At 48.9% G+C, this 11946-nt stretch overlaps 1 protein-coding gene across 1 annotated transcript; it reads left to right on the forward strand.

Annotated features, from left to right (window-relative positions):
* Nucleotides 1–10854: 10854 nt before the first annotated feature.
* Nucleotides 10855–11547, forward strand: RGS9BP (regulator of G protein signaling 9 binding protein). The gene has a single exon (XM_006887834.1). The coding sequence runs from the start codon at nucleotides 10855–10857 to the stop codon at nucleotides 11545–11547; it is 693 nt and encodes a 230-aa protein (XP_006887896.1).
* Nucleotides 11548–11946: the final 399 nt, after the last annotated feature.

Here is an 11946-nt window from a genome sequence, read left to right on the forward strand (position 1 = left end):
GATGGTATCTCATTGTAGTTTTGATTTGGATCTAAAGAGATCACAGAAGATCTAGAGTAGAATGAAGAAATATGAAATAAAACTCAAAAACCTAAAAATCACCCAACTTAATGATCTGGTAGATACTGGTGGAACCTAAAATAATGACCCTTGATCACCCTTTAAACCTGGAATAAATTTCACCTCCATGGCTCAACTTTAAGCTAAAAAATAAAAAAATTTTAAAAACCAACCAAAAATCTGTTTAAGGCAACCAATAACACCAAGGCGGCACTCAGTTCTTAGAATAACCAAGCTTATCAAGTCAAAAAGAGCATTATTTGCCCAAGGAGAAAACCTAGAAGGCAGAAAGGAGATGTTATTCTTGTGTGCTGCCAAGTCTGACCCACACCTGACCTTCCAGTGGGTTTTCAGAGGCAATAAATCACATAGGAGGAAACTAGCGATTCTTTTTCCTGGGTGATGAGGGGATTTGAACCATGTGCCTTTGGAACTGCAGCAGAGCTTCTTACCACTAGATCAACAGAATGCCAAAAAGGAAGGAAGAAGCTGTTGTTGTTGTTGTTCTTATGTGCCGTTGAGTCACCTGCAACTCATAGCAACCCTATGTACAAGAGCCCTAAACTCTGTTCTGTCCTGTGCCAATCTCACGGTCTCCGATACACCCATCCAGATTAACCCAGTCACTGCGTCAATCCACCTCACAGAGGGGCTTTCCCCTCCTGCGCCATCCCTTCACCCTACCAAGCATGATATCCCTCTCCAAGGACCAGTCACTCCCTACAACATGTCCAAAGTATGTTAGACTGAGCCTCAGAATCCTTGCCTCCAATGAGCAACCTGGTTTAACCCTTTCCAGATGAATCTGTTTTCTTAGCAGTCCGTGGTACCCTCAACACTCTTCTCTAGCACTACAGCTCAAAGGCATCAATTCTCCATCTATCCTCCCTAGTCACTGTCCAACTCTCCGATGCATAACAAGTAGTAGAAGAAGTAGGATACATAATTCATAATTCAGTGTCACAAGATAGAACCAACTCACAGCTGACCCGCCAGCAGGTTTTCAGAGGCTGTAAATCACATAGGAGGAGACTGTCCATCCTTCTCCTGAGGAGAAGTTCAAAGATTCAAACTGCCTGGCTTTGAAGTGGCAGCACACCGTCCTGTCCACATGCCAACAGAGCCTCCGTATTTATTATAAAACGCGTATGAACGGTTGAATGAAAAATCAACTTACTTTGTAATCTTCCAATCAGATCCTTATTTAAAAAAATTAAAAACACCCGCATACAACTCTTATTGAGACTTATTTATATAGAGTTCTGATGGCACCAAGAGGTGAGCCATTCAAAGCCACCAAGCACACTGTGGAACAAGGTTGTGTGAGTGTGCCTTCACAAAGACGTACAGCCTTGGAGACCCTGAGGGGCAGTGGTACCTGGTCCTGGAGAGTTGCTATGGGTGGCTCAACAGCACTAGGCCTGAGTTCTCTAATTTATAAATTCTGTATAAATAGACTTTTAATGTCAATTAGCTGTTGTAGGTAAGGTTTAAAAAGCAAAAAATCAGAGATGTACTTATACTGAAGTCATGATGTACAGACGAGTGTGAACACACGGTCATACTGTACAGATTCAAAGCCGAACTGGCCTGAGATCACCATCTGACCTGTCTCTATGAAGTCACTGTACCCTGATGTGACTTATGACTGAAATAACTGTCAACAGTTGACAGAAGATACACAGCAATGCTTATGCATTTTAGGGAACAGGCTGTTTTGAGGACATTGCTGTATGCAAACCACTGTGCGCCACTAAGGACGATGAGCTGAGGCAATTAATAGAAACAGGTATTTGGCACATTCTGCAAACACTGAACAGCGGATCCGCTATAGCTCCCAGCTTGCCCCCTCTACCATATATCCATCTGGTTTTACCAAGCTATTACAGCCGTCTGCAAAATGAGCACAGAAAGAGGATGGGAGCTCTAGTCAAGCTATTGCACCTCTCTAAGCCGCCACTCTCTCTCTGTGGCAAAGGGAATACTATTTCTTGCCCTTGAAGGACTGTTATAAGGATCCTCCTATACACACTATCTTCACCATGTTTGCCATACTGCGTGTCAGCATACCACCACTTAAAGCTAATGCACATGATGCCTTTGTGAGAATGCTAAAAGACAAGCCTTCTTCTCAGTGGATGCAGCTCTGTGCCAAGGCACATGGCCTGGTAAGCAGCTCATAGGCTGGCTATCAGCCCCAGCTCACCACTCCTCTGGCCAAGCACCCCTGTTCAATGAATGACCTGCACAATTGTGCACAATGGCCCTATTGTAAATGTGTAACATTTCCCTTTACATGTCTACTCCCTCCTAAAGTATATTTTATAAAGAAAACTTTAGTACTACTTCTTATGGTAGTGTCACTTCCTATAAAGAGAAGATAATCTTATTTGTTTTTAATGATAAAAATTACATCTTTAAAATTTTGATAAATGCCAAAGTTTCTAAGTGTGCGATATCAAAGGGAGAAAACAAACAAATTTAAAGAGCACCAAGTCAGACTTCTCCCTGACAGAAACAGATAAGTGAAATATGACTGGAAAACTGAGTAACTTGCTAACATGGAAAAACAAAGACCCTGAATGAGACGGACTGGCACAGTGGCTCCAACACATCAACAAGGGTGAGGATGGCGCAGGACTGGCCAGGGATTTGTTATGTCAAATACAAGGCTGCTATGGGCCAGGCACACCCCACTGCACCTACAGACAAAGGCTCCTTGGGAAAACACCAGAGCATACGCTTACGAGTATGAGACCTCGCTTAAGAGTATGAGACCTCGTAGGCCCTATAGCTGATGCAGTACTATCACTGCCGGCAGAGTAATGCGTTAAGCAGCTGCTAAAGGAAAGGTCAGCTTTAGCCTCCACCATCGATCTGCTCCACCACAAGATAAACAGGAAGCAGTCTGCTTCCACAAAGATGTGCTGTTGGTGAGTACCAAACCGATTCACAGCCAACCCTCCACTGGGTTTTCAGAGGCAGAAGACAGCACAGATCACTCATCTTTCTCTCACAAGGCAGCTGGTGGATCTGGACCGTGTACCTCTGGGCTGGCCACTCAAGTCCTTACCATGAAGGCACCAGAGTGAAAACCTTGGCAACCCCAAGGAGGGTCACCATAAGTCAGAATCTAGCCAATGGCAATGGCTTTTTATAGTTAATGATGAAAATGGGCACTATTCAGGAACATCCTTGTCCTAGGCAGTGTGAAAACTACCATATATTCCCACCTCCTCTTCATGTTCACAGTAAGTACAGGAAATAGGTATCACTAGCTCCAGATAACTAGCTCAAGAGAGGTTAAGTGGCTGACTTGAAATCGCAAAGAAGTCACAACTTAACCTACAGTCCATTCTCTTTCAACCACTTGCCCATCAAGTGAAGCAAAGATGTGTGGGAAAGGGGTTAATTCATAGGCCACATATGGAAAAGTTGTCATGACAGACACACCACACAGGCCCCACACCGAATTCCCCCTAGGAATTCCCACTTGCACTGTGGTGGATGCAGGCCCTACTGGGGACTGCCTGAAAGTACTGCTGAGCTCCCTGCAAATCCTCTTAGGAAGAAGAGCGGAGCATGAAAATGGCTTCAAATAATCTCTCCCTCCAGCTCCTGGGGCAGCCCTGCAACAATCCAGGTATCTGAACTCAATGCCGGCAACCCAGGCAATCCTTTTATGAGTCTCCACCATAACAGTGAGGGAATGCAATTTTGCTAGGACAGTCACAAGAAAACAAAATTCTTCTTGATCGTGCATGGCAGAGAACAAAACAAAGATGCTTTGAACAGAACCCACACAAGAAGCAGGATGTGATATGGTCGGTCAGATTAAAGCTGGGAAGGAACACGCCTTATGCTCCTCAGACAAGATGCTGGCACAGCATCAACACGCCCACACCCGAGGTGGAAGTGACTGGTGGCTTTGATGGAGGAACCCAAAACCTAACTGGGAGGCCAGGGATGTGAACCAGAATCTAGTGAAAAACAAGGCGTGGTGAGGTTACAGCGCATGGACAGGGCACAGTAGGGAAAAGAGGGGCATCCCCGACAGGACAGGCGGACAGCAGGGTCCAAAGTTCAGGAGGCAAGACTTTTTTTTTTAAATTTAACAGGATGAGATGAGCACAGTAAGAAGTAATAAGAACCCAAACACAGCCGGATGGAGAGGAGCAGAGCAGGAAGGTATGGGGGAGGTCCCAGAACGCTGAATCAAGAAATCCAAGTCAAACACAGGAACTGTGTGAACCTACCAGGCTCTCAGCAAGCGTTTGCTGGTGAACAGACAGAATGTGCTCTTTTCTAGTCCCAAGTCGTCATGTGATTTTTCTCCAACATCAGTCCTTTTGGTGACCAATGACTGGGCTCCACACAGAACCAGGAGTTCAAAGAGCTTAGCTACTAAGCCCCTCTGTCAACCTTACTGCTCTAGTGTTAAAAATACAGACTAGGGATAAGTTGTTGTTGTTGGTATGTGTTGTCGAGTAGCCTGCATCCCATAATGACCCTATGTACAGCAGCTCTGAAGCCTTCCCTGTCCTGAGCCAGTCTCACTGACTCCGACACACCTACTCCCCTTGTCCCAGTTACTGTATGAATCCATCTCATCCGGGGTCTTCCTCTCCTGTGCTGTCCCTCCACCCTTCCAAGCATCATGTCCTTCTCCAAGGATCAGTTGTCAAGTTGACTTCTAATTCATAGCAACTCTGCCCTTCTTTGTACCACCCATATCATCTCTTGATATACTTGAGCCATAATATACTATACACAAAGATTTCACCTGATGGACTACGCAGGAATCAGATGGACTACATTTGTGAAAACACTCACTGGAGAAACGCAATATCAGCAGTCAAAAGTAGGCCATGTGATAAGTGTGAAAGAGATTATTACTCATGTGCAAATTGAAGCTGAAGAGAATTAAAAACAAATCCACAAGAACAAAAATACGACCTTGAGTCTATCCCGCCTAATTTTAAAACCCATCTCAAGAAAAAGATTTGAGGCATTCAACACTAATGACAGAGGAAGACCAGATGGGCTGTGGGATGACATCAAGAATATCCATGAAGAAAAAAAAGCAGAAAGTTATTTAAAAAATAGGAGAGGAAGAAGAAAACAAAACAACAAAACCGAAAATGGATGTCAGAAGAGACTCTGAAAATTGCACTAGAATATCAAGAAGCCAAACAGAGAAAGGCTGAAGTAAAAGAGATGAACAGAAGATTTCAATGAGCAGCTTGTGAAGACACAGTAGGAGAAGAGGGGTGGGGGATCAATTAACTAGATATTTTTTTAAATGGTAAGCCAGGAAATGAAAAGATGAATTGCACTGGTAAAGTCGGCTGTGAGAGACCTCTCCAAGGTCATGAAGAGCAACGATGTCAGTCTGGAGACTAAGGTGTGTCTCTGCAATTACTTGCTATGCATCAGAGAGTTAGACAATGACTAGGGAGGATAGAAGGAGAGTTGACACCTTTGAGCTGGAGAAGAGTATTGAATATACCATGGACTGCTAGGAGAACAAACAAGTTTGTCCTGGAGAGAGTGAAGCCAGGCTGCTCCTTAGAGGCAAGGATTCTGAAGCTCCGTCTGATGTACTCTGGACATATTGCAAGGCAGGATCAGTCCTTGGAGAGTGACATCATGCTTGGGAGGGTGGAGGGACAGCACAAGAAAGGAAGACCCTCGATGAGATGGATTGATTCTGTCACTGGGGTAATGGGGATAGGTGTGTCAGAGACAATAAGATTAGCAAGGGATAGAGCAGGGTTTAGGGCTGTTGTACATAGGGTCGCTATGAGTAGATGACTCAATGGCACATAACAACAACAACAATCGCAATTAGTTTAGTGCTTTAAATACCAAAGCTAAATTCTCATACAAAGGAACCTGCTTTAAACATAACTTAATACCCTGTCAAGTTTATAAGGAGTCTTGGTGGCATAGGGTGTAATGCGTGGGTTAACTGAAAAGGTTGGCGGTTTGAATCCTCCATCCACTCTGCAGGAGACGATGGGCCGTCACCTCCTATAAAGAGTTACAGCCTCAGCAGTGGTTTGGAGGGTCACCAGGAGTTGGAATCAACACCGTGGCAGTGGCAGTTTTGGTTTATCAAGTTTATGTAAATTAGCTTTGTATTTCCAGAATGGCATGCAAAAACTAAAATCATAGAAAACTGGAAACAAAGAGAGAATCCTCTTATAAAATCTTTTTTAAAAATCTGATCAATGCCTGAGTTCAGATGATGGGATAATTTACAGAAAATCTAGCTGGAGATTCCACATACTCCTGCTCAGGACTTACTTCATGAACAGGGGACCCAGAAGAAGCCTCAGACCAATACTAGGCATTTCAGGAGGTGATGTGCACACTGGTGGTTTTGTGGTCATCAACCGTCCTGCCTACCGGATGAGCCTTGGCAGTCTGGTGACATCTGGTGACAATGTGCACCCTGGCTTGGCAAAAGTCCAGAACAGAAAGGCTGCACCTCTGCCAAAATCTTACCTGTTGTAAGTTGCTCCTGCCCTCCCAGTGCCCTAACCAGAAACATACCAGATAGTCCAAAAATCAAACATTTTCCAGTTTGCTTGATTTTGATACAAACAGAAGCAAGCTGACAAGTGTCATAATTATCTAGTATTATTGTATCAGATACCACAAGTGGTGGCTTTAAAAGAAATTTCTTCTCTCAGTTTCAACTCAACTTACAGCTCACCCTCCACTGGGTTTCCAGGGAAGGTTGCTCATATTTATCCTGAGGAGCCACTGGTGAATTTGAACTGCCAGAAAAGTGTAGTCTCTGAGTTAGCAACACAACTCTCTGCAGACTAGGTCACTAGAGCTCCCTTCTCATGGTTTTAACGAATAACTCCTTGCCACTGAATTAGAACCAACTCACAGCTGACCCTCCGGCAGGTTTTCAGAAACTGTGCATCACACAGGAGGCGAGCGACTGCTCATCTCTCTCCCTCAGAGCAGATGATGAATTCAAACCACTTGCCTTTGGGCTGGAAGCACAACTCTTTACCAAGACACCAGAGCTCCCTTTTCCCAGTTTGTGGTTGTGTACCATCAAGAGGAGCCAACTCATTGTTGACCCTCTAGTGAGTTTTCAGAAGCTCTTAATTACACAGGAGGAGATTGCCCACCCAAACTCAGGGCACTAGTTATAGGGTAAAGGCTCTTGGGGAGAATTCTTATCTTAGTTGCTCTAACACCAGCAATCTCCATCTAGCATCTCTCTTTTTTAAAAAATATTTCAAAAATTATTAGATTTAAGATATATCCTACACTGATATGGCCTTATCACAAAGAAACTCTTCTTTCCAAATAGGATTATACTCACAGATAACTCCAGGCCAGATAAATCTGTCAGGCCTACAGTATATATTTTGGTAGGACAAATTTCAAGCCATAACAATAATGTGTTACTGTTGAGTAGGAACCACCAACAAGGTGACCTTCCAGCGCATTTTCAGAGGCTGTAAATCACACTTCTCGTTCAGAGCAGAGGGTAGATTCCAATTACCTCCCTTTGGGTGGGCAGAGCAGCTCTAAGCTGAGAAAGGCACCAGAGCGCCCTTTACAAGGATGAATGTAGCATGTGGTACTGCAGTCACTTAAGTCTTTCTGGGCCTTTCTCAATGTTCCTCCTCCCTGTACCTAGTTCTCTGAAGGAGGGCAGTGTAAACTAGAAAAGAATAATGGTAGGGTGTCAGAAGAAGCCTAAGATGCTAGTGAGGAGGTGGACCACAACCAGGACTGGAAAGCCATTGTCTGTATCCAGGGTGGGCTGTGGGCTGGGCCCAGGCAGCAGCCAAAAAGGAAACTCAAAACAAAATGAGATGTCAGAGCTGGAATGTGAAAGGTCAAAAAGAGTCAGAAGGGTCAAGGATGGGAGGGGGTGAAACTACAGAGACAAAAGGAAAGCACAGGGGAATCCAACTGTCCCTGGAAAAGCCACTCCAACAACTTGCTCGCTCTTGGAGTCACCCCATGTATCCAATTTCCTGGCCAGTGTCCAGAGCAGAAAGGCAGGAGTGCTGAAGGCCACTTCTCAGGGTTGCCAGATGAAGGGGTCTCAGTATGAACTCTGCAGCTCTGAGTCCTTTCTAACCCCAATATCATGTAGTCTCTTTCTCTGCTCCTCCATGAGACAACGAAGTCACCGGACACCAATCTGACCCTGACAACTAACAAAGCAGGGTAACTGAAATAACTAAAAACTGAAGGTGCTAACAAAGAGCCAGGAGCCGCCCTCTGGAGAGCACACTGGTCAATAGCTGCCCTTGACCACAGGCCCTCTGCAGACAGCAATGCTGCTTTTCCCAGCATGGTGCCAGGCAGGATTCAGATGACAAGTCTCAGAAGATGGCTCAATAAATATATAGGCTGAGAACCCAAGACCATGCAACTGCAGAGTCCATCCACATTCTTGCCACTAGGTGCTGTGTCAGAAGTGTCTGTCCCTGTACCATCAGGCACATTCCCTTCCAAGGTCGCTCCTGATCTCACTCAAACCTACCCACCTCACTCCCCCAGCAAAGTGACCTTTTTCCATTACTAATTTCCATGCAGTAGTCTTCAATGACTTCCTCTCCACTCCTTACTAATAAATCCCCACTTTGCCTCTGGCCTTGAGGGCCTTTCCCGTCAACACCATCTCCCTCTGCTCCCTGCAAGGCAGGGAGATGGGAGTTTGTTTCCCTCTTTGCTTCCTTCTGGAAGCTCGAAAACTCCTCTTTTAAAAGTCTCTGGCACTGGCTCTAAGGGTGAGCTTGAAGAGAATTAACCCCAAACTAACTAGTTAAAAGAATGGACTTCAAATAAAGGCCAATCCAGGGGCGTGGCCCTACTGATCAACCCAAACACCAGGCTCCACGTGGAAAATCTTGAGACCTTAAAGTCCTCTACCTGTCTCGTGCAACCAAATGGCTACAGTATTGTCCCAAATTCTCAAGGAAGCCGGGTCACCGGCTACCCCTCTAGACCAGATTCATGTCTCCTGAGGGAAGTCTTGAGCCCCGGGTTGCCTCGAGCGCCTCTAAGCAGTACGGTTTCCAAGAAAAGAACTGAAAAGACCCCAAGCCTCGCACTTCTGGGTGCTTACGAGTTTTCCTGGAGTAATCTCTATCTAAGAGGGGCAGGGGAGCCTTCAGGCGAATGCCGACCACATCAAGCCAAATGCATGCACAGTCTTCTCCTCACTTCCCTCAACACAACAGCGGGGTTAGAGGCTCCAGTCTCTATTACAACCTCTCCTGCAAAGGCCCTCCCCTTGGCATGCCACCTGAAAATTGTGGGACGATCCTGCCCATTGTCCCCAAGTCCATGCTCTTCTGATCCCTGGACCGGAGCCCCAAGGGTCAGAGGATCGTTCCTCAAGCCCTCTAGATGCGAGAAAGTGAACATAGTGCGCCTGGCCAGAGGCATGGCAGGGCGGCCCAGCAGCAGGGGCCCCGGTGTTCGGGGGCCAGCGAGACTGGTCAGCGGACCTGGGGACCGCCCGGACCCGCGGGTGCAACGAGGACTGAGCCCCTCCCCCTCCCGCCCCGGCCGAGGCCCAGCCTCGGTGTCCAAGGCGCAGTCATCCCAAGGGAGGGGAGGCGCCGGAGATACTTACTTAGAAAAGCTACATAGCTTCACCTCCGGCTCATCCCCAAGCAGCGGCGGCAGCTCCGCCTGGTCCTTGGGTTCAGACCTCCGCGCCCACTACCCCAGCACGCTTGGGGCGCTCCACCGTCCATCCCTCCGTGCTCCGCCGTTGGGCGAAACCCCGCCCAGGGCCCCCGACTGGCCCAATGAGTGGCGGTCGCTACACAGAGTGACATCTCCACAGAGCAATCACTGGTTCCGGCCCAGCGAGGGGCGGAGCTCAGGCGCTTCCTATTCATGTTGGCCCAGCCCAAAGCCGCCGACTGCGCGTGCCCGGAAAGGGAGGCAAGGAGGAGGGAACCAGAGCAGATAGGATACTAGGGGTGGGGTTCAAGCTTGGTAGAGGAAAGGGGTCGGAACTGGGACGCGAAAAAGATCCTGACCCTGGGAACTGCCTGACCCCATGGCTCACTCTTCACTGCCCATTTTGAAGAATGGTTTCACAGTCCCTGTCGCCAGCAGGGTCTGAGAATCAGGGGTCCTAGGTTCTAGTCCCTCGTTTGAATGGACGCCGTGTTACCTGTAATTTTTTTTTTTCCTGGACCAGTTTCTCCATCTACAGAAAAGGGAAGATTTGCATCTACTGAACGCTAACATTCCTGAGCTGTAATATTCCAGAGCTGTAATAGGGTACCAAATAGGGAAAGATAGGGAACCCACACGTGACCTTCCCCGCAGGGCCCCGCCTACTGTTGGTCCAGGGGGTGGAAGCGCCCGGGGACCGAGGGAGGTGGGCGGGTCCTAGGAAATCTGACCAGTCGCTCAAGCTAGACACCGAGGCGGAGTGCGCAGCTGGGCAGCAGGCTGACCCTGGGGGTGACGCGGGAGAAGGATGGGGACCGCGCCCGGAGCTTTACAGGAGGCTACCATGGAAGGGAGTGCCGAGCAGAGACCTCGTGCAGAGCGCGTCTAGGGAGGATGAACAAGCGGGCTGGAGGCAGTTAACAGGGATCCCTTTCTGCACCCAGTTGGTTGAAGCGCACGTCGCACATCCCTGCAAAGTCTTGGGCCATGAGGAGCGCACGGGCTGCCAGGCTCGGGGCGGTCATCCGGGCTGGCTGCATCCTGCCCCGCTGAGGACGTGAGACCAAGAAGGGGAGACAGACCCGGACGTTGCAGAGCGCACTGCCATCCATGGCGAGGGAGGAGTGCAAGGCGCTGCTGGACGCGCTCAACAAGACGACCGCAGGCTACCACCACCTAGTGCTGACCGTCGGCGGCTCTGGAGACTCGCAGCACTTACGCAAGGAGCTGCAAAAGGCACGCCACAAGGCGCAGGAGCTGGCGGCCGACACCCGCGCTGGGCTGACAGCCGCGCTGCGCGACCGAAGCCTGGGCGCGGAGGAGCGCACCGAGTTCGAGCGTCTATGGGTGGCCTTCGCCGGCTGCCTGGAGCTGCTGGAGGTGGACATGCAGCGGGCGCTGGCGCTGGGAGCTGCGTTCCCGCTGCACGCCCCGCGGCGGCCGCTTGTGCACACGGGTGTGGTGGCACGCTCCTCGAGCACCCGCAGCCTGCGGCACGAGGCCGACAGCGACTTCGACGTGGCCGACCTGCACCAGCTGGAGCGCGAGATTCTCCAAGTGCGCCAGATGATCGACGACATGGAGATGAAAGTTAACGTACCCCGCTGGACTGTACAGGCCCGGCAGGCGGCCGGCGAGGAACTCCTGGTCGGTGCCATCGCGGGGACCTCCTCGGTTGGCGGCGTGTCAATAGACGAGAACACGGGGGCCTGCGATCCAAACAAAGCCCTGGCTGTCACCGTTTTCAGCGCTGTGCTGCTGGCGGCTGTGGCCTTGGCAGTTTGCGTGGCCAAGCTGAGCTGACCGACATCCAAAGGCCACCGGCAGCCACTGCTCCCCACCAGGGGACACCCCTTCAGGAACAAAACTCGGGATGGGTTTGGAGTCTAGCATGTTTCAGGGGAGTGGTTCTGAAACCCGGGAGGTGTATGTGTACACCCACAATATTCGCACAATAGTCTGTGCAGGACGTGATTTCCTCTGGCCTGGGAGGAGTTAACTTTGTGCAAGCCATGAGAGCTTTACAGCTAATGTCTGCGGGAGCTTTATCCCCTATTAATAGAAGGCTGTCCACAGTGACCCCAGAGCCCTCCGAGTTAATGAGTCATTACGTGTGCTGCGGGGGCACATTTACTGAGCTTTGGCGCCCCCACTCCACTATCCCTGTGGGGCAGTGGAATGAACTGTGGAGATGAAGCTATA

The sequence above is a fragment of the Elephantulus edwardii genome, unplaced genomic scaffold (genome assembly GCF_000299155.1).
Source record: "Elephantulus edwardii isolate Elephantulus edwardi_28Jun2011 unplaced genomic scaffold, EleEdw1.0 scaffold00062, whole genome shotgun sequence".
In the NCBI taxonomy this organism is placed as follows: Eukaryota; Metazoa; Chordata; class Mammalia; order Macroscelidea; family Macroscelididae; genus Elephantulus; species Elephantulus edwardii.